Source organism: Chanos chanos, chromosome 10, assembly GCF_902362185.1.
Source record: "Chanos chanos chromosome 10, fChaCha1.1, whole genome shotgun sequence".
Lineage (NCBI taxonomy): Eukaryota > Metazoa > Chordata > Actinopteri > Gonorynchiformes > Chanidae > Chanos > Chanos chanos.
The window spans coordinates 3431970-3451774 of record NC_044504.1 but is presented as its reverse complement, the minus strand read 5'-3'; the positions used below and the strand labels follow the sequence as shown (position 1 = coordinate 3451774).

Sequence of the window (19805 nt, the reverse complement as noted above, 5' to 3'; positions counted from 1 at the left end):
AGCACAATGACTTGTTACTAGTCTCTCTTGGTCTTTCTTCTGTGTGAAGCATGCGTATTGAATTTTCGTTAATTTGGCAATTATTGTCAATCACCCTGTGTCATGCCATGTGGGGCCGAAATATTCAGTAGTTTCAAGTTTTCAAGACATATATTGTACTTTAACTGTCACTGTGGTTTACAACTCCTGAAATAATCAAAACATGTATATAATATAAAGATTTTCCTAAGAAGAAGTATAGGCTATTTTCTGCGCTGATTTCTTAAAGTTCAACCAATGACCTCCGTGACAGCAAAGGCTGCACGGGCGCAAACGGGAGCCCCGTTCATCTTACATGTGATTGGACAAAACAGCAAACTCGTGAACGCGCAAGCTCTGACGTGCTTTCCCGTGTATCCAGGAGATTTAATCATTTCCCTTAGTTCAACTCTTTGGTTTAATCCTCATGCTCGTTCTCGTGCAAATCTGTGCCGGCCTCTGACACAGGAGGAATGCGTGCGCACAGTCATGAGTCGGAAATTTCTTGCCTATGATGCGAGGTTTCGTTAACCAAGAAGCAGAGGTTTTGCAAAGTAATTTTACAGAAATGTCCACACTAGAGTAGCATACTGAGCTGCGCGCTTTCGAAGGGATAAGCTGCTACTTTGGGAGCGTTGTGCGTTCGGAAACACGTCACTATTGCAGTGACCAATGGATATACCCTAAATAATTGCGATCGCTGATAATAACTTTATTAATTTCAAACTTAATAGTTGTCTGCGATCAGCATTCTTCCAGACGGATTAGAGTCACATTCAGCCTTTCCCGAATCTTCAGAAGTTCTTCTGGATTTCAGTAGATCTGCTTGCCCACTGAGCGATGGAATTGTGGAGAGGACAGGCACCACGATGTTGTTAACAGTTATCGGATAGGAGATTTTCCTCTGTCCATGGATTTTCAAGCAACATAAATATAACCCTTACTTTTTTAAAAACGCGTTTTGACTTAATGCATTTCACCCGTTGGAAACGAAATGACTGTTCTTGAAGCCACATGCAACTTTCTGAGCACAATTCGATTGTATGTTAAATAAAATACACGCTTGCAGCATGTATGCCGGACGTAAGCGAAGAAAACCTGTGCAGAGAACGTAAGTGCACATATAATTGTCCAAATTTTAGCTAAATATGAGTATACGATATTTCAAACATAAGAAGCAAGTGCAGCTCTCTGACATTGCTGCGCTTATCTGCTTGTGGCCAACCTCCTTACGGCTGGCTGAACTGGGACCATCGGCAGTCTTTGTGGATTCAAGTTCATGGAGCTTGAGGCGTAAATAGGACAGGCAAAATATTTACTTACGCACACACACACACAGACACACACACACACACACACACACACACACACACACGTGAGCCACAGACGTTTTGAATGCAATCCACGAACTATTCATTAGGTTACTTTTTGCAGCTATTACAGGAATCATGTAGTCATTGAACACAATGTATATGTAATGTACTCGGGGATACTTTCCATATCTAGTGACAACTTGAATACAAACAAACCCATTCACAATATGTTACGCACAACAGCCTCTGGCACTGCAATACATACCTTGTAAACGTGTACAGTCATTACCTGTCGGCTACTCATGATAATATTACAACGAACGCGAGGAGAAGAGGCGTTCATTGCGAATCTGCTGAATTGTTAATAATTAATTTAATATTATTAAACAGGCACACCAGATCATTTCTGTATTCCAATTAATTACATTAAGCCTGTATTTACATATTACAAAACGCTGTGTCATAATTCAGTTCTGTTGATTTGGGAATGTTTTTTGACAGTTATTTCTTTTTCTGTGTAAAACGCATCCAGAAACTCATATTCCAACTCTTGGTTTGGTTGGCATTTGGTAGTTTTTTTCACGTTCCAGGCTAGTTCTTTTTATATCAATTTGAGGAAAAAAAAAAAAGAACTCATTTCATGTTCCCGTCCTTTAACTCATGAAGCATAAGAGTATGAAGAATATGGATACATCCAAAAAGTCACATGTCGCTTTACCCCAGGGTCAAACAGCCCGCTTCTGAAGGGACCAAATCCAACCCATCCAAACGTCATAGGGACAGGCTGAACTCCGAGTTGGAACGGCTTGCCAACCTGCTGCCTTTCCCGGAGGAGGTCACCTCCACCCTGGACAAACTCTCCATCCTCCGCCTCAGTGTTAGTTACCTACGGGCAAAGAATTTCTTCAGAGGTAAGAGCTCATGGTGGTCTGCATGTGAGCCAGGTGACAGAGCAAAAGGAGTGGGATGTTGACATGTAGAACTAGACAAACTTAATGACAGCTTTCTCTGTCAACTTTCAGGTATGCCAGCTGTGCGTTTCACAGCAGTAATGCAGTCCCTTATTGAACCAACACATCTGTTACTGTTGTGTTACTTACAGAGTAACAACTGATTTTACAATGATTTTTGTGTGTGTGTGTGTGGGGGGGGGCTGAGATTCAACTTTTGTTCAGCAACAGTCAAAAAACAAACTTTATTAGATGCTCACGTAGAGGGCATATTTCCTTCCCCTGTACCTTGCAATCCTGTGGCAACTTTGAGATGGTAATGGCTAACCTTGTGACCTCACACGGTCTGTTTCCTGACACCTTGAAGGTACACTTCATCAAGTACGATGTTGAACCAGCACCATCAAGAGCACTACCCTGCCCCATCAGTTCACCCCCCCACCCCCACCCCCCACCCAGCCCCCCGAACCCCCTGTCAGAAAGCGCTTCAATATTTCATGGCCTTTTGATGTTTCCTTTATTTTCCTACTAAAAGGAGACCGCGAAGATGTCCAGAGAGATATTTTCGCGTTGAGGAAACAATGGCACATAACAAGGGAAGATGTTCTTCGGTTTCTGCGACGGGCGAAAAGAAAAGTTAATATTACCAGAGACCGCCTCTGAATGAGAAGGCAGCAGCGTGACTGTGGAGCGTTTTTACAGCATAAATAATGGAGAAGAGGGGGAAAAAACCCAATAGTGTAAAGAATTTATGAAATGGAAGCAAGGACATTTTTATTTAAAACATTGTGGTTCTTTAAAATGGCTGTTTTGGGTATAGGTGGGCAGCATCCTATACCCACGCTTAGGGGAGTTTTTCAGAGATGCACGGAGGGAGAGAGAGAGAGGTCGCTTTGTGAATGTGTTTTGTGAAGGGTGTAAAATTCTCTAAGTGCTCATGGTTTGTGTCAGACCTGCTGGCTCAGAGGTAAACTCAGGATAAATCGCTGACACCATGCTATGCCTCTGTGCTCAGAAATGATGTGGAATTTTTTTTTTTATTGGATTTTAGTGAAATAATGCAGTTTTTGTTTCCAGTGTGTCTTTTACACAACCTCCAACCTTTCTTTAGGTTTGCTTGTCCACTGGTTACCAATACACCTGATATGTTGTATAGAAACTGCCTGCCAGGGTTGGACATATCAGTAATCAGTGGTATGTTTGATAAATGGTATGTTTGTTTCTTTAAAACGTCTCAAAATCACATTTTTTGCGTTCTTTGTTGCATACTTATGCCGCCATGGTGCGGACTTAGCCTTATATAACACATCCATCTCTCTCTGAGAATTGGGCAATTCAGATGTTCATTCGTCTCTGGCTTGAAATCAAACGACCTCAGGTCTAACCTTACCTTGATGCATGTAAACATTGCATAGTTTGAACGTCCTTGGACTAGAGCTTCCCTCAGGGTCTCTGAGCATTACAGAAGGCCTTTTTAGTGGTTTGACAGTCTACATTAGCTTTGAACGACATACAGCAGAAGTTAAATTCAAGATGCTGTCGGCAAAGTCCTAGATCATGAGGTCTAATTACCGAAGCTATTCATCTCATTACGTTAATCATATTTAACCAAAGATTCCCTCAGGACTACTCTGGAGGTAATCTTTGGGAGGATGCAGTGATGTTATATTTTTCATAGAAAAAATGCTCACGCCCTTTCCTTAATGTTTTGTTGATGAGATTCAGACCACTTGATACTCAAATTGTCATTATGGCTCAGTGTGAGCTGTGTGTGTTGTAAGGGTTATGAGGCTTTGAATCAGCTGGGGCCTCACAGAGTGAGTGTGTAATCAAGAGACTTTTCCATCTTAAACAAAGCCTTGTGGAGTCTGGTTAATCCATTGGATGGTATTATCCTGTCCAGCTGCTCCTTCTGTAAACTGGGTCCAGCTCTTCCGTTGAGGGATTGATTCAGTTGAGAGAGACACAGTCAAGGTCGCCAAAACAATCAACCTGGAGCCAACCTTTACCAACAGAGGGACAGAGACAGAACCTCACCAGAACACCCCCATACATTCCAACGAGAGACAGTTATATATAACATCATAGAATTCCCGACTGTTCACAGTCACAAACCCCAATAATGATGCATAGAGACCCCTTGAATGTTGAGGAGTACAATTCAACCATTGTTAAGGTGATTCGACTAATGGTTTTCCCTTCGAACTAAGGTCATGTTTTGCTGTTGTTTATCAGCTTGTATATCTAAATATTAGTTTAAAGCATTAGATTTTAAATTACTTTAAATTACGTTAAGACAAATTTAATATTGACCCCATGGAATTCTGTCATTTGTATCAAAAGTTCAGACTGTCATGATACTGGTACCACATGCCTCGACCAGAGGGAAGGTCTGAGTGTGGAAGGCTGAAGGCTTAATGGCTTATGGATGTATCAGATTTTTCCATAAGTGCATGTGCCCCCTATCTGTTTGTCTTTTTGGTTTCTTAAACCACTAAAGTGGATTATGGCACCCCCTTTCTTTGTGTGGGACGAGCCACATATGATCATTACAGAGGGCAGGCAAAGGGCAGGGGGTGAACGAAGCCACTTGTCTCTGCTCAGCCATATTTAAATTGGAGAATTTCCTACTCAAGCTGTGGAATAGTTAACATAGCTCACCCTATTAGGGGAATTCTTCGAAGAATTCTTGACATACGCTTGGAATTGTTCTCTGGGAATGGACAATCTTTTTGTCCACCTCACCCAGCGTCCAGTGGTGATTCATCCAAATGACCCAGGTTCCGAGTGTTGGGGGAATGGTTTGACCGCTCACTTGATGAAATGAGGGTAAGGGTGTAAATAGTGAAGACGTGTGTTTGTTACGTTGTTTGGAGAGAAAGAGGAACCTCATTGGGTAAACGGTGTCTGAAAATGCTAAACAAAAACGTCATATCAGTGAGCATTGTGTGTTTTTCTCGTGTCTGTCATTTCATATGCGAAATGAAAAAGATACATCAACGATACAGCGACTCTAAAGAAATACGTTTTTTTTTTTCTTTTTCTTTTGGTGTGCACAGTTGCCATCGGTTTCCATCACTCTTCATGGTGTCACACTGTCGTGCTATCTCCATAGTGTCACACATACGCTACATGAGCATGCTTGATCCATGACTGAAGCTGGATGATTAGAGATCACATAACAGAACATTTCAGCTCAGAGCCAAAAATCCATGGTCCTGTCACCTACATATGAAAACCAGTTCAGTGGGAAAAACAGACAAGCTGTATTTGGCTGATCATGAATGTCTGGGGTAATGTGTGTGTGTGTGTGTGTGTGTGTTTGTGGGGGCGGGTGGGTGTTTTCGTGCACATTGCAGTCATTCATGTGTGTGCGTGTTGCGTGTTCATTCATTGAGCTTTCACAGAGGCCCTGGGAATAAGCATGGCTATATTTAAGGCCTGTCAGTCAGGAAGGAACTCTATTCACCCAGCGTTAGCATAATTAACATACGCACTCCTATGAACACAGATGTACGCTCACGCACATGCGCTCGTTAACACGCATACCCATTTGCCTCAGCAGCAAGAGGACAGAATGAGTCACATATTGGTATTGCTCTTTTTTTTTGAAGAAGCCTGTAGGAACTGTCAACATTTCTCCTAATTTACATGCCCCATTCGGGCTTTGGTAGCGGTGAAAAGACGCCAGAGGCTGTCCCCTCTCTCAGGAAAAGCCGCCCCTACCCCTGTCCTTGATGTTTTTTAGGGAAGAGGAACTTCAAGGAAGATATTGATGAATGTTTGGTAATGCTTCCCAGTGATATCACCGCTGTGGGACTCACCAGCAGTCTCTAATGAACCCATCTGACATGAGCTTAGAAACTACTGCAGTTTTAAAGACAGCACAAAATCACGTCTCATGTTTGGACGTATCTCTCCAGGCTCATTTTTCTCATTTTTGACAGTTACAAACGTCTTACTATGCAAATAACAAATCACATCATTTACTGACAGGGGCTTACTGTGAATCCAGTCCCTAAGAATGAGGAATTATCTGAATATTTGCTTGTGTGTTTGTTTTGATCCTCGGGATATATTTTTATTGTTAGGTTTGACTGTCAGTTATGTTGAGAGGATAGCCATTTAAATGACTGCTTGTGTGATGGGAAAAATTTGCTGGAGCTTTGCATCAGGATTAAAAAGGTTGTGAAGAGCCCCGGACAGCTGCTTAATCCCAATATTAACAGTGGCATGTTGTTGAATACGCTGAGATGGCAAAATGCATTTAAAGGAATTGATGTAAAAAAAACCCACACACACACACACACACACACACACACACACACACACACACACACACATTTATATATATCACTATTAAGTATTATGTATGTCTAACTTCAATTTCTTATGTGAATACAACATATCGTTTAAACAGGTAGATGCTGCTCTGTATTTTCACATCCACTGTTCAAATGAGAATGACCCCATATGAAAATAGCATATGAAATACGCAATATAACTTATGTCTAACGTTAATTCAGACTAATATGAGATCCAAAATGGGATCGTTAAATGTTTGGCTCATTGCCAGGAAATACACGCAGTCACTTAAAATCTCTTTTTCTAACTGGTCGCACCCCCCCCCCCCCCCCCCCCCTCACATGGAGATGTAAGCACACAATGTGCGCTGGCAAGGTTGAATATTTAACCCCCCCCCCCCGGCCCCCACTCTGTAAACCTGTGCATTGAGGGTTCACTGTCAACTATCTGTTATCAGTGCACTGAGTTTGCACTCTGTGCTGTGTGCCTCTTTCACAGGCTGTTTGATGATCTGGGTCACTTGGTGCTTCATCACATTCTCAGTTAAAATGAGGGCAAAGGGGATTGTGCTCTTTGTCCTGAGCTGAGAGTACATTAAATATGTTGGATTATTATGCATGTATATATTTATTGTATTGAAAGCCCTAAACAGTATGTATTTCTGTAGCACTCCTATTTGAAAAAAGTTTATATTGCAATGCATGTAGCTCCTTAACCACATGAAAAAGCCATAGCAAAACAGAGGACAATTAAGATTCTTTCTCTCTCTACAGTTAATCCATCAGTAAATTATGGCTTCACAGTCATTCATGTTCTGATTTAGAAAGAACCACAACAACAACAACACAGAGAAATATCCATAACTCCAAAGATTTCTGTAACTATGAAGGGAATCATTTTGACAGATGGATTCAATATTACATAAATTGTAATAATCTGTACAGTGCGCACACTGCCCAGGTTGGTACACATTGTCCTGCTGATCAGCCGCAGATGTGCTGGCCGTGGATCCCATGCGATCGTCCATGCAGCGCGGTGACGAACCCACCGCAATAGCATCAATATCCACTAAGCTGTCTTTGACAGGCTGGTTAGGAAATCGCCTAGCGAGCTTAAGAGAGCCATTGAGATCCTGCTTTACAGTCACACAGTACCTCACATCGTCACGCGATGTGTGTCAGCAGCTGGCGTGTTGCCTATATAAAGACTGAAAATGCATATGAGAGGTCCAGTAAAGAACATGTCGTGTGCATGATGTGAAGAGTTGATGTTTCTGACATTGGCTCTTGGTGGATGAGATGGAGGGCTTAAGGGCTGTTACCGGGTTTATGAGTCAAACCCACAAAAGCTCACTGTGCATGGAAGCATAAACTGCAACATGCATATATGCAGAAATATGTTTGTGTTCTCATGTATAAACACACACATGCGCGCGCACACACACACACGCACGCACACACACACGCACGCACACACAGATACACAATGCGTATACACCTATACACACAAACAGACACAAACACAGAAACGCACACACACACACACTCTCATGAGATCACATGCAGTGAATAAAGACTCGTTCAGTTTAGAAACATCATTTGCAGCACAGCATTTTTTTTTTAAATCAGAGGGTTTTATATCATTTATTAATATGAAATTAATATCATTCATGTATGTGTTCATATCTATCTACATTCCTTTAGTTTTTAATGATCACGTTTGATTATTAAACAAATTCTTTAATTCACAAACAGTAACAGCCTTGAGATGACACACATTGCTGGAGGAATGAGGTCAGATGGGTTTCCCCTTTCTTTTGTTTTGTTTTTTCTCTGACTCAGTAAATGCAGCCAGACCCTGTGGCCTCACACTGAGCAGTTTCCATTAGGTGTGGTGTTCAGCACTCCTGCTATCTCTCCCTGTCTTTCTCTCCTAGTTTTTCCTGTCATTATCCATTAGCTTGAAGTTTTCCTGAGACAAAAGGACAGGCTCCAACCCCAATAAGGCGTATGCCTGAAAAGGTTAAAAGGTCATTATGGTTCGGCACACGGGGCTCGGGTAAAAATGAGATAAAAATTAGACACTTTCCTTTTGTCATGACGTCCGTGGGCATCAGTGTGCATTCGCACACGCTAACATGGCTTCACTCAGTGAAACGTCCCCACAAAACCCTTATGCTCCATATCCTGCTGTGCTAGAATCACATGGTGTCTCGTGTTTATGTTAGAGCCTAAATGCATTTCCACCAATCATGGCCACTTCATGACCATTTGACCACATACACACAGGTCTGAGTCAGTCCCAGCACTCTGAATCAGACTGGTTCCTTCTTACCATGTTAGCAGATGTTAACTGACAAGATATTTGGTTTGACAGAATGTGACCTTGTTAACTTTCCTTCAGTGTTAAATTGCTGAAGTGAGCGGGGACCACAGTTCAGAGCTCCATAAGGTGGCGTGAACGATGGTAGTTCTTCAGAAGGAACTCGGTAGATTTTTTTGCCAGCATGGACGGAAAAGGAGAAAAAAATGACAGAAAACATGTATTGTAAATACACACTGACACCTGGAGGATCTGTCACCTCATTTGACCCTAATTGACCTTTACAACAATGCTGCATTTTTTAAATGTATTCGTTATTTAGCTAATAAATGTGCTGAACTTGTGGCTCCAAAGGAATTATCTATTTAGATCAAATGGTGACAAAGAAACTTATGTGCTTTGGAAAGCAAATGACAGGATGGAATTGGATGAATTCTGATTAAAGAACTTACTACCAGTGCACTCAGAATATGTATTGCACTAAACCTAAAGCATCAGGACCTGCATAGCAGTGCTTTATAAACCATAATACAGTGACAAAGCCCTTTCTCTCTCTCTCTCTCCCTGTATTTTTCTCCCCAGTGGCTGTGAAGAACCATAATTGCAATGGAGTGGCATCCAGCGTTGATAATCATGACTGCAGTAAAACTGTGGGATTGCCAAGCAGCTGGAACCCCGAAAGTGAACTTCTCCTGCAGGTCAGAGATCTGGACCTTCAAAAATACCACAACCCACGGTGTATATAACTGTCTACACAAATTTGAATTGTCTGTTTTTTTTGGGCAGACAAGTATTTGAATTTTAGAGGGAATGTTTCATTTAGAAATCCTCTGTTACTCCTTGAACAACTGCACTCTATAAACAGTTATGTTCCATTTTCAAACGCAATAATATTCTTATTTCTTCCCCGTCAGGTGTGTATGTAACAAGCACTCCCATGTCTTTTTCAATCCCAGGCTCTGAATGGCTTTGTGCTGGTAATCACTGCTGATGGCATCATATTCTACTCCTCCCACACCATTCAGGATTACCTGGGCTTCCACCAGGTACTGTCTGTAAAACAACCTCCCACTGGTTCCCCTCTGTGAGCTAATTCTTGGGTAGTCACCTCTTAAAACACATAGATCTGAGATTTAAGGTCACTTTCCAATGAAAAAAAAAAAAAAAAGTAAATGTCTAGGAAAACATGACAGGGTCTGAAACCTTCTACATGACCTCTCCATATCATGGTGACGTGGTTGGTTATCTGATGGTATTTGGATCATTACTTTTGTGTGCGTGTTTTGAATTAGTGTCTTCGATGCAGTTTTCTGTATGTGTGTGAAATGTGATTGTGTATTACAGCAGCAAGTGACGTGGAGTTCAGTGTTGTATATGAAAGTTTTCTAGAGCGGTGGTGTAGTTGTTTCTACATTGAAAATGATGTAACACTGGCTGCTTTGAGAAAAGAAATGCCTATATTTTCTGACTTGGTCTGTGTTGTGTAAATTGACCAGATCAGTTCCTTTTAGGAGGTACAGACAAGCTAAAAAAGATGGGCACACCTCTAGAAAAATAACATTCGTTATGCGTCAGTTACGTTTTAACGCATAATCAGCATTGTTAGATCATTTTACGTTAACCCTGCCTCACAAACACACACACACACACACAAACACACACTGAGAGATCAGGCACTGGGTTCTTCATGAGGAAAACTCACATAAGGAGGACTGTCTTGATGCTAATGAGCTAAGCTGGTCTCTGACCTATGCTCATCTGACAGGACTTTGAACTCAGCTGATTGATCGTGTTAAAAGGTTTGGCTTTGCGCGGACAACACTTTGAAGTGTTGGGAGACGATTGTACAGGACGGCTTTTAAATGTGGGTTAGTTGTAAAATGGTTCTAAATGCCTTTTAAATGTGGGGTTAGTTGTAAAATGGTTCTAAATGCCTTTTAAATGTGGGGTTAGTGGTAAAATGGTTCTAAGAACCCTTTGAACTGCTTGGAGTGTTTTGTTTTCAAGTGCGTGCTTGTTTATGAAATATGTGTACTTGTCTTATTCTGAAAATGGACTTTTTTTTGTTGTCATACGTCATTTTGGGGAGACCCTGGGATTTCAGGTGCTAATGTTACATTATTTATTTATTTAATGTTCCTTACTATTTTTTAAGTAGGGCCTGTCAGCTGATAGACTCTTCAGCTCATAATCCTACAGGCCCCCAGGGACCGTCAAAGTCTCTCTTTACATCAAACTGATATCAAACACAAACTTGGAGCATGTTTTTCCCTTAAGTCTCTTCAATCTCAAATGTACACTCGCAGCATGTTTTTTTTAGAGCGTATGTTTTATCATGAGTACCTCTCTCTCTTCTCTCTCTCACCCCCCCCCCCTTCTGTCTTTCAGACTGACGTTATGCATCAGAGTGTGTTTGAGCTGGTCCACACAGAAGATCAGCAGGAGCTCAGGAAGAACCTCCACTGGGCGTTCAACCCCTCCTCCACTTCTCACTCTGCTCCTCTGGAAGCTTCTCAAGGTAATGACCTCGCATGCTTGTCACATGACTCTTCAACCCAAAACAGCACACGTCATCTCATGGTTCCCTCAAATGTGGAGAGAAAGACTCGAGGTTGTGAATTCTACACAGTCAACGTTCCTATTTTGGTATTCAATCCCAGCATTTTCATTCAAATGTCTCTCCTTTGCTTAAACATTAAGAAAACAGCTTGGAGAGAAAGAAAAAAACCAAGACAGCAACTAATGCACCAATCCTTACTGCATTACCAGAGTCCTTATTCAATCATAAACGCTCATTACCAAAGACAATAACTGAGACACTGGCATGCTCACCCCTCTCTGTGTCCTGGTTGAGCGTAATCTTCCCGCTGCTAGTTAAATACTGTCATATGACATGCCAGGAGTGGAACTGACCCTAAAGGCTAATAACATAAGTATCTTTGCCTTAGCAGAGACCCTGTAAGGGTAGACTTGGGAGTGGGTACTCAACATTAACCAGTAGTAAGTGGATTATTACAGCCACGAGATAGCCATTTTGCCCAAAAAAGCTCTCTAATTGCTCTTTCATAACTTTTGTTCGCTCCTAATTTTCGGTGAATAGTTAAGGAAATGTGTATACCTTTGAGCATATTTATAGAGATTTATAGAGCTCTTTGAATCAGAATCTCTCAGCTTTTCCATATTCAGGCAATAATGAGAAGCGTGGTTCAGAACATTTGAATTCTAATTCATGATATTAAGCTGCCCTTCTGTTCAAAATCACTGGGGGAGGACTTCAACCATTTTCAATACCATCAAGTCTCTTTGTCACAGGACAGTAACTTCCAACGAGGAGGTGAAAGCTAAGACATGCTATTGCCAGTGCATCTGAGATCAGGACTGTACCTAGCCAATTATCATCAGACAGTTTTACAGGGTTCATAGAGAGCTTTGCTCACAAAAGTCCACACACAACTGAGTATCTTGAGCCAGCTCATGTCGAGTGAACGGTTCGATTTCCATCAGGCCATGTGGGCAAACGTCAGTTTGATACACAGCATTTGATCAGATAACAGCAGGCAGTGAACAAATCAAGGGTTGTTCTTGAGCGGTAAGAGAGCATGGTTTAATATGCAGATGTGGCCATATGTTTTGTTCTTCAGAAGTGGAGCAAGATTGTGGCTCCTCCCTGGAGTCCTATAACCCAGAGGAGCTGCCACCTGAGAACTCCTCGTTCCTGGAGAGGAGTTTTGTGTGTCGCTTTCGATGTCTCCTGGACAATTCCTCTGGATTCCTGGTCAGTAGTCTTAATTCTAAAAAATGAGAAATAATTGGCTATGGGCTTCCTTCCTGTCCAGTGCATGACTGAGCATCACTGAGTGTCATAGGTCATATCCTGTCTAGAATTGCCTGTCTCATAATGCCCTGTAATTTACCCATGAAGATGTGAGCTGTTTATTAGAACAGGGGTTTTCAACGTTTTTCAACATGTGCCCCCCTCCCCCTCCTTATTCATTGTACTTGCTCGTTTGCGCCTAAGAGGGCATCCTGTCATGTCCTTTTGATATGAATCTAGGTTATGATATGTATCGGCTGGGTCCTAAAGCCTAAAGCCTAAAGGCAAACTTAACGGTAAATTTCGCACACCTACCAGTAAAGTCCAACAACTCCTACCTGTAACATTTCAGGTGTCCACAAGGGGATTCATGGGTATCTTCAATATTGTAATTTTTTTTTAACAAATAGGAAGATTTATCTTTAGGTTACAGGTTGTATTTATGCTGATGTGTATTTTCGGACATATTTTAATTTTTGGAAGGAAAAAAAAGTTTGGGATCAGATAATTTGGCGGACCCCCTGCAGTAACTCTGAGGACCGCCTAGGGATTGCTGACCGCCCTGCTGAAGATCTCTGATTAAGATATTGCCAGAGAGCAGTCAGAAATATCTGGAGCAAACTGATTTGTCTCTTTTTCCATCTTTCGTAGGCTCTGAATCTACAAGGTAGGCTGAAATTCCTGCATGGCCAGAGCCGGTGTTGGGAGGAGGCGGTGAAAGCACCGCCTAAGCTGGCACTGTTTGCAATCGCAAGCCCGCTTCTACCTCCCTCCATTTTGGAAATCAGGACCAAGAATATGATCTTCAGAACCAAGCACAAACTGGACTTCACTCCCATGGCCTGCGATGCCAAGTTTGTTTGTTTTTGATGCTAATATGCTTAGTTGAATGCCATGATAATCAATGGTACAAAACAGATGTCAAAATTAATGAGGAAAAAGGGACAGTTCTATCATCTAATTTTACAACTTTTAGGATCTAGAGCATTATGCCAACAGCACTTGTCAGAATCAGAGTCAGAAAAAAAGAGAGAGAACTGTGATATCTTTTGTAAGCAGCCATTTTAACTTCTACTTAGATGGATCCTGTAGCAACAGCCGAGATAACTTAGTAACTTAGATGGGTCCTTTAGCAATGCTGATTTGCATGGTTCTGAGGTTGCTGCACTGGTCATATAAAAATCTTATTGCTACACAGGGGTAAAATTGTCCTGGGGTATACTGAAGCTGAGTTGAGAGCTCGAGGGTCCGGTTACCAATTCATCCATGCTGCGGACATGTTGTACTGCGCTGAAAACCACGTTCGGAGTAAGCATGAACTCTCACTTAGCTGCCCTTCACTTCATTTTAATGGACAAGATTATAGAAAGCTTTCTTTTGAAAATTACACGCCATATTATAATAATTCAGTGACTCCAGAAGTAACAGACAGTGACTAACCACAGCATCTCAGTGGGGAACGGCAAGTCCAATGTTATGATTTCTGTTTTATCATGCCCGAACTGTCCCAGCAGAAGCAAGTCCAGTTAAACGCAGCTCTTATCGGAGAGGTCCACATTGCTGTCCACCAGGTCACCAAACCCTGGCCGCAGCACTTACTATAGTTTATCAGATAATCCCTTTGTATTAGGAAGCAGATTGTACAAATCTGAAAAGCAGCAAGGGCACGGAGACAGGGGACAAATCCTTTCCCATCAGAGTGCAATGGTTATCCTGAAACATGTACCTCAGGGTTGCACCAGGAAGTCTATCCTTATTCAACTTAGCAGAGTCTGAGCCAGCCATAAAGCAGATTAGCTAGCGGTTGTTGCTCATTTTCAGAAATACATTTCATTTCAAATACATACGCCCCGGTAAAAGATCATTTTGTTCTTTATCTCTTGTTGTGCACTAATTTTGTATTCTGTTTGGTTATGACCAGCTTATCTCATCTTGTGCTTACAGTGATGAAGACAGGCGAGAGTGGACTGACGGTATTCCGGCTCCTCACCAAGGACAATAACTGGAAATGGGTACAGGCCAATGCAAGACTGGTATACAAAAATGGCAAGCCCGATTACATCATTGCCACCCAGAGACCCCTTGTGTAAGTCCGTCACAAACGGCTCTTGTCTTAGCATCTTGCATTTGATGATGTTAGTAAATGATGTCTGATCACAGATAATATGCGCAAAGAACAAGAAACAAGAATTTGAAATTCCATTGTTTTGCATCTTCTAGGGAGGAAGAAGGCGGAGAATATCTCAGGCAACGCTCTCTGCACCTCCCCTTTACCTTCACCACTGGAGAGGCTACGCTCTACCATACAAGCCATCCAATATCAGGATATAATGAGGATCGTCAGAGCAATGCAAAGACAAGCAGCAAATCCAAAAAGGGCCGAACCGACTCCAAGGATATCCTGGACCCATGTTCCCTGCTCGGTGCACTCATGAGCCAGGATGAGTCTGTCTATGTGTGCCAGCCAGCTTTAGAACCTAAGATGTCCTTCCAAAGCAGTTTGCTTGGCTCGTTGGAGGAACTACCTCACATCGCTCACTGTAAAGCTTCGGAGGCTCTGCGAGATTGGAGTGAAACTGAGAATATTGTTTTAACTCCGGGACTGCCTGAATCAACTTTTGACCCCCTTCTGGACACCTTGGAATCACTGTGTTTGGGAGGCAAGGTAGTTGGGGATTTGGACGGTTGTTCTAACAGGGAGCTGTTTAGCGCTTTGGACGGTCTCGGATTGAGTGCAGAGGATCTTGAGCTGCTTTTGCTGGATGAGCGGATGATCCGAGTTGAAATGGACCCGGACAGGGTGCCCACACTGGATGATTTGCTCACCAATGATGAGATTCTGACATACATTCATGATTCCCTTGAGCAAAAGATGGAAAGCCAGGTGCCTTCAACCTCAACACCGACAACATTACTAACAGCCACAACCACAGGGCCGGAAACCTGCCCTACGTCTTCCCTCAGCGTGCAGGGGCGGTATGTTACCCCTCGGCCACCTCTGATTGGTCAGCAGCCCATTGTACAGCTGTCTCAGCAGATGCAACAACACCTGGGCGTGACACCAGCAAAAGCAGCTCTAGACACTTGGGGTCTTGGCAGTCATTCAAAGGAGCATGTGGTGAAGAGGCAAGAGCAACAGGACTATTCACGTCAGGAAAGTGACTGGTTGGATCACCCTGTAGCAACCAGGTCCAGTGGACTTGACAATCAGTGTAACAAACAAAAGATGTCTGTGCAGAATGGAGAAACTACTGAGCAACACCAGCAGTACCTCCAGGAACGACAACATGGGGAGATTCCTCATCTCCATCCCCAGTATCCCACAGTTCAAAGAGGCTACGGTCTCAATGGGGTTTACCCTATGAGTACGAGTAATGCTGTTGGCCTAGACCATGCCATGAGCAAAGACTACATGCAAGTTTATAATCACAGTCACCAGGGACAAACAACAAATGGTCATGTTTACTTCTACGACGCAAACTCTGCACTCACTGGGACTGCAGTGAATGCTTGTGTGGATTATAGCCTGGCAGCCATTCCTTGTTTGAATTTTACAATCAACAGTGGGTTGCCTCAAGAAACTGGTGCCAACCAGGGGACAAGAGCAGCCGTTGCATCTTATCAGAAAGGACAAGAGCAGCTGGCTCAGGTCTTGTCCAGTTTTTCGCAGCAGATCCTGGGTGACGGCCCGACGCGTGGGCAGATACCTACACAGGACCCGTTCGAAATGTTTATGTCAGAATCTCATGATGCAGTACAGAGCAGCAAGGTAAAAAAGAAGAGACCAGTGCTGTAAACACTTTTAACACGCTGACAAATATTATCTCTATTCATTTAATCATAATTATTTGTTTTTTTGTGACAATCATTTATTCAGTAACTGAAAGTTAACAGCTAACAGTACTGTGGTGTCAAAATCCCTGTGGCATTTAAGAACCAGTAGCTCAATTTCTAGCTCTATAACATAGGGTCAGGAAGTCTGACTGTAAAATGTGTAATACATAAAGAGAAGAGTAAGCTGTGAGTTGTAACCAACTTTGTCAACGACAATCAGATATCAGTGGAGCAGATTTAATTCCTCAGCTACAGTTGAAAGAGGGGCAGCATTTCACCGAAGGTCTGACAGTCTTGGAAGGACAATATCTGAGTCTAATTTGGATAAATTCTGGGCAAAGTCAATCATATTATTTTTTTGGGAGAGACTATAATGATACGAGGGGGCAATAACTAGAGCATAAAATGGGGAGGGATACCAAACATGCATCTTCATTGGCCATACTGAAATACACTGAAATCTTCTGCCTTCAAACTCATTTTAAGGCTGGATTTGTGAAAGAAATGCAGAGGAGTCCACTCTGGCTGATTACTGGACAGGTTGTCAGCCTTAGTGGTTCAAATAGCCCTTCCAAATCATTGCATTATGGACAGAAGGAAGGAGGGGAAGAAAGACAGTAAGAAATAATGTATTTGGTATGGACATGGCCACTAAAAGCTATATGTGGAGCCATTTTTGGAATCTTAAATGATTAATCCCCGTTCTTTGCATCTTTGTACATTTCAGTGTCATTGGTGTAAATTGTGAGGACAGGAGTAGAAAGCTCAGCTGGGCTGCCAAGCGGCTGTTTCCCTTTTTTTTTTTCCTCTGACCTAAAAATTCACTTGTCTGCCATGACCTAATAAAGATGCACAGGGGCAGAGAGCAGGGTGCTGAAGAGAGCATGACACTGAGAGATAGAATATGCTAATAGACTGTGCTAATGGAATAGACTGAGTCAGCTTTTTCTGATCCAGCCAATTTTTTTTTTTTTTTTTTTTTTTACCGCTGACCTGTCCTAACGAAAGAGGGAGAGAAGTAGGCTTGAGAATTGGTTTGAAAATCCTTTTTTGTGAGTTATATATTGTGATATGGGGTCACAATGCATCTCTCAGTTCCTGAGATGACTTCTACCAGGTTAAGGGACAGCAATCAAATGCTTATAAATATTCTTAATTTTACTGAATGATTTAACCCACAAGATAAGTCTGAAGGCTTTTTTTTTTTTTTGCTCCCCCCTCCCCCTCATCTTTTTAAATCTCTGCTTTCCACAGCATACAGCTGGAGCAAGACATGTTTCTTCACAATGCTATTTTGATTTGTAAGCATTTCTTAATACAAGCAAACTGACAACATGACCAAACAACCAGAATAATTTGTTTGTTTGTTCTAGATGGAGAATGGGTGTATTCCCAATGTCGGCTATGCTGCAGGCAGTGCCTTGCCCAATGGAAGTGCAGTAACGCTCTCTAGTGGTGTGCTGGCTCATCCGGAAGCGATTCCCAGTCTCCCAGATCCACAGCCCACTGGTTTTCTAATCTGACCTGAACACCAATTTATTTAGAGGAACTACACCTGCGAATCATTAAACTACTATCTGGTCTAACGCCAGTTTTGTAGTATTTGAAGATATTGTTCAAATTAAGTAGAACATTTTTTGGTTAAACAGCTTCTTAATTCTGGTAGTTAGACTTCCATTTTTTATCCAGTTTTTCATTATCATGTTTACAAAAAGCCATGAGAATTAGTGGAAAATTATTATTATTATTATTATTATTATTATTATTATTATTATTATTTGCACAAGTACTTGAAAAGCTGGAAGAACATTAAGACAGAGCCATTTTAAAGGTGACTGGTTTTGCAGTTTAACAGGTCTTTATTGTGAATGACAGTGAAGAGTGCACTTTCTGTCTAATGTCAGTGCAGGGAGCCATAACTAGACACAGTAAATAGGGCGGATTTTACTGTGGTCTAAATGTAGCACAGTTTAAACACTGTGTATTATTATTAATATTATTATTAATATTATTACTATTATTTAAATATGTGACATTCTTTTTGTTTCCTCTTGCTTTATTTAATGTTGAAATGTTGGCAATTGGACAGACAATACTAAGATAGTTTAGTATGTAGAGCTTTCTTTTATCATTATTTTTTAAAACCATCATTATTATTATTATTATTATTTGTTTTCTGTTAATGTTGTCTCTTTTTCAGTTTTCTTGACATTGGCTAAAGTGGGACCCCTGTGTCATCATGATAAATGAACTGTCAAATAGAAAGGGTATTTATAACCCGTTATTTTTCTAGACTAATATACTGACTGCGTGACTGTTTCGTCCCATTTGATGTAAAATCTCCCCATTGCCTATGTACACCAGAATAACACAAGGAAATTCCAATTACTGTATGTAATTCAAATCATGTGCTGTCATAATGACAAATGTTGTCTAATTACCCATTGGTGATGATTATGTAAATTGGGTATAATGCTATGCTTTTGTTACTGAGCTATCACACTGTGCTTATCCATGCAGTGATTATGCAAATAAGTGGATTTTAGAGGCCCTTCCTAAACAGTGGAATCAGTTACTCAATTATTGTACCCAAACCAAAAAGAAAAAAAAAAATAACAGTCAACTGTTGATGGAGTTGTTGGAATCTTCTTAATAAAACCGATCACCCGAGAACACAGACTTCTAAATGACAAAAAACTGACCAAAATGCTAAATGGGAAGCTGTTTACATATTGAATGTTTTCACTGTCACGTTACAGTGAATGATTCACACTATGTCATTTTAAAACTTTTGAGTGATACTGGGAGTTATTATAAAGTGTATTTTACTAAACTGTTTTATAACATGGGTTTTTCTTAACTTTACTGAACAAAGTGTTTGTCTACGACTTGGAAAAACGTCTTGTAATTACTGTTCATGATACAGTCTTATAAGTGTTAATTAAAAAAAGGACTGAAAAAAAACCCCTTAAGAAACAGTGATATGCAAATGTCTTGTGTTTACATTTCACTTGTTTCAGAAGCACTGGTGTTTATCACTCTTGTGTACTGACTTTCATTCAATGTCAATGACTTTTTTTTACTGTGTAGAATCAATTTCCAATCAGGCTCTGCTTGGGAGAAACATAATCCTCTGGTGACATGTCAAGGAAATGGTGCCATGCTACTGAAGCTGGGTTTTTAGAGATGGACATTGTAAAATGTGTTTTTTTTTATATTCACTCTTAATTAAAGTATCCTGTGAACACA

General features: G+C 41.4%; 1 protein-coding gene across 1 annotated transcript; it reads left to right on the top strand.

Annotated features, from left to right (window-relative positions):
- The first annotated feature begins 605 nt into the window (after positions 1-605).
- On the top strand, positions 606-18158 carry LOC115822215 (aryl hydrocarbon receptor-like). The gene is made up of 11 exons (XM_030785937.1): positions 606-1129; positions 2055-2242; positions 9491-9606; positions 9865-9954; positions 11297-11426; positions 12550-12683; positions 13374-13576; positions 13921-14030; positions 14667-14808; positions 14943-16491; positions 17930-18158. Exons 1-11 carry the CDS (start codon positions 1062-1064, stop codon positions 18077-18079), a joined length of 2880 nt encoding a protein of 959 aa, XP_030641797.1. The 5' UTR covers positions 606-1061; the 3' UTR covers positions 18080-18158.
- Positions 18159-19805: the final 1647 nt, after the last annotated feature.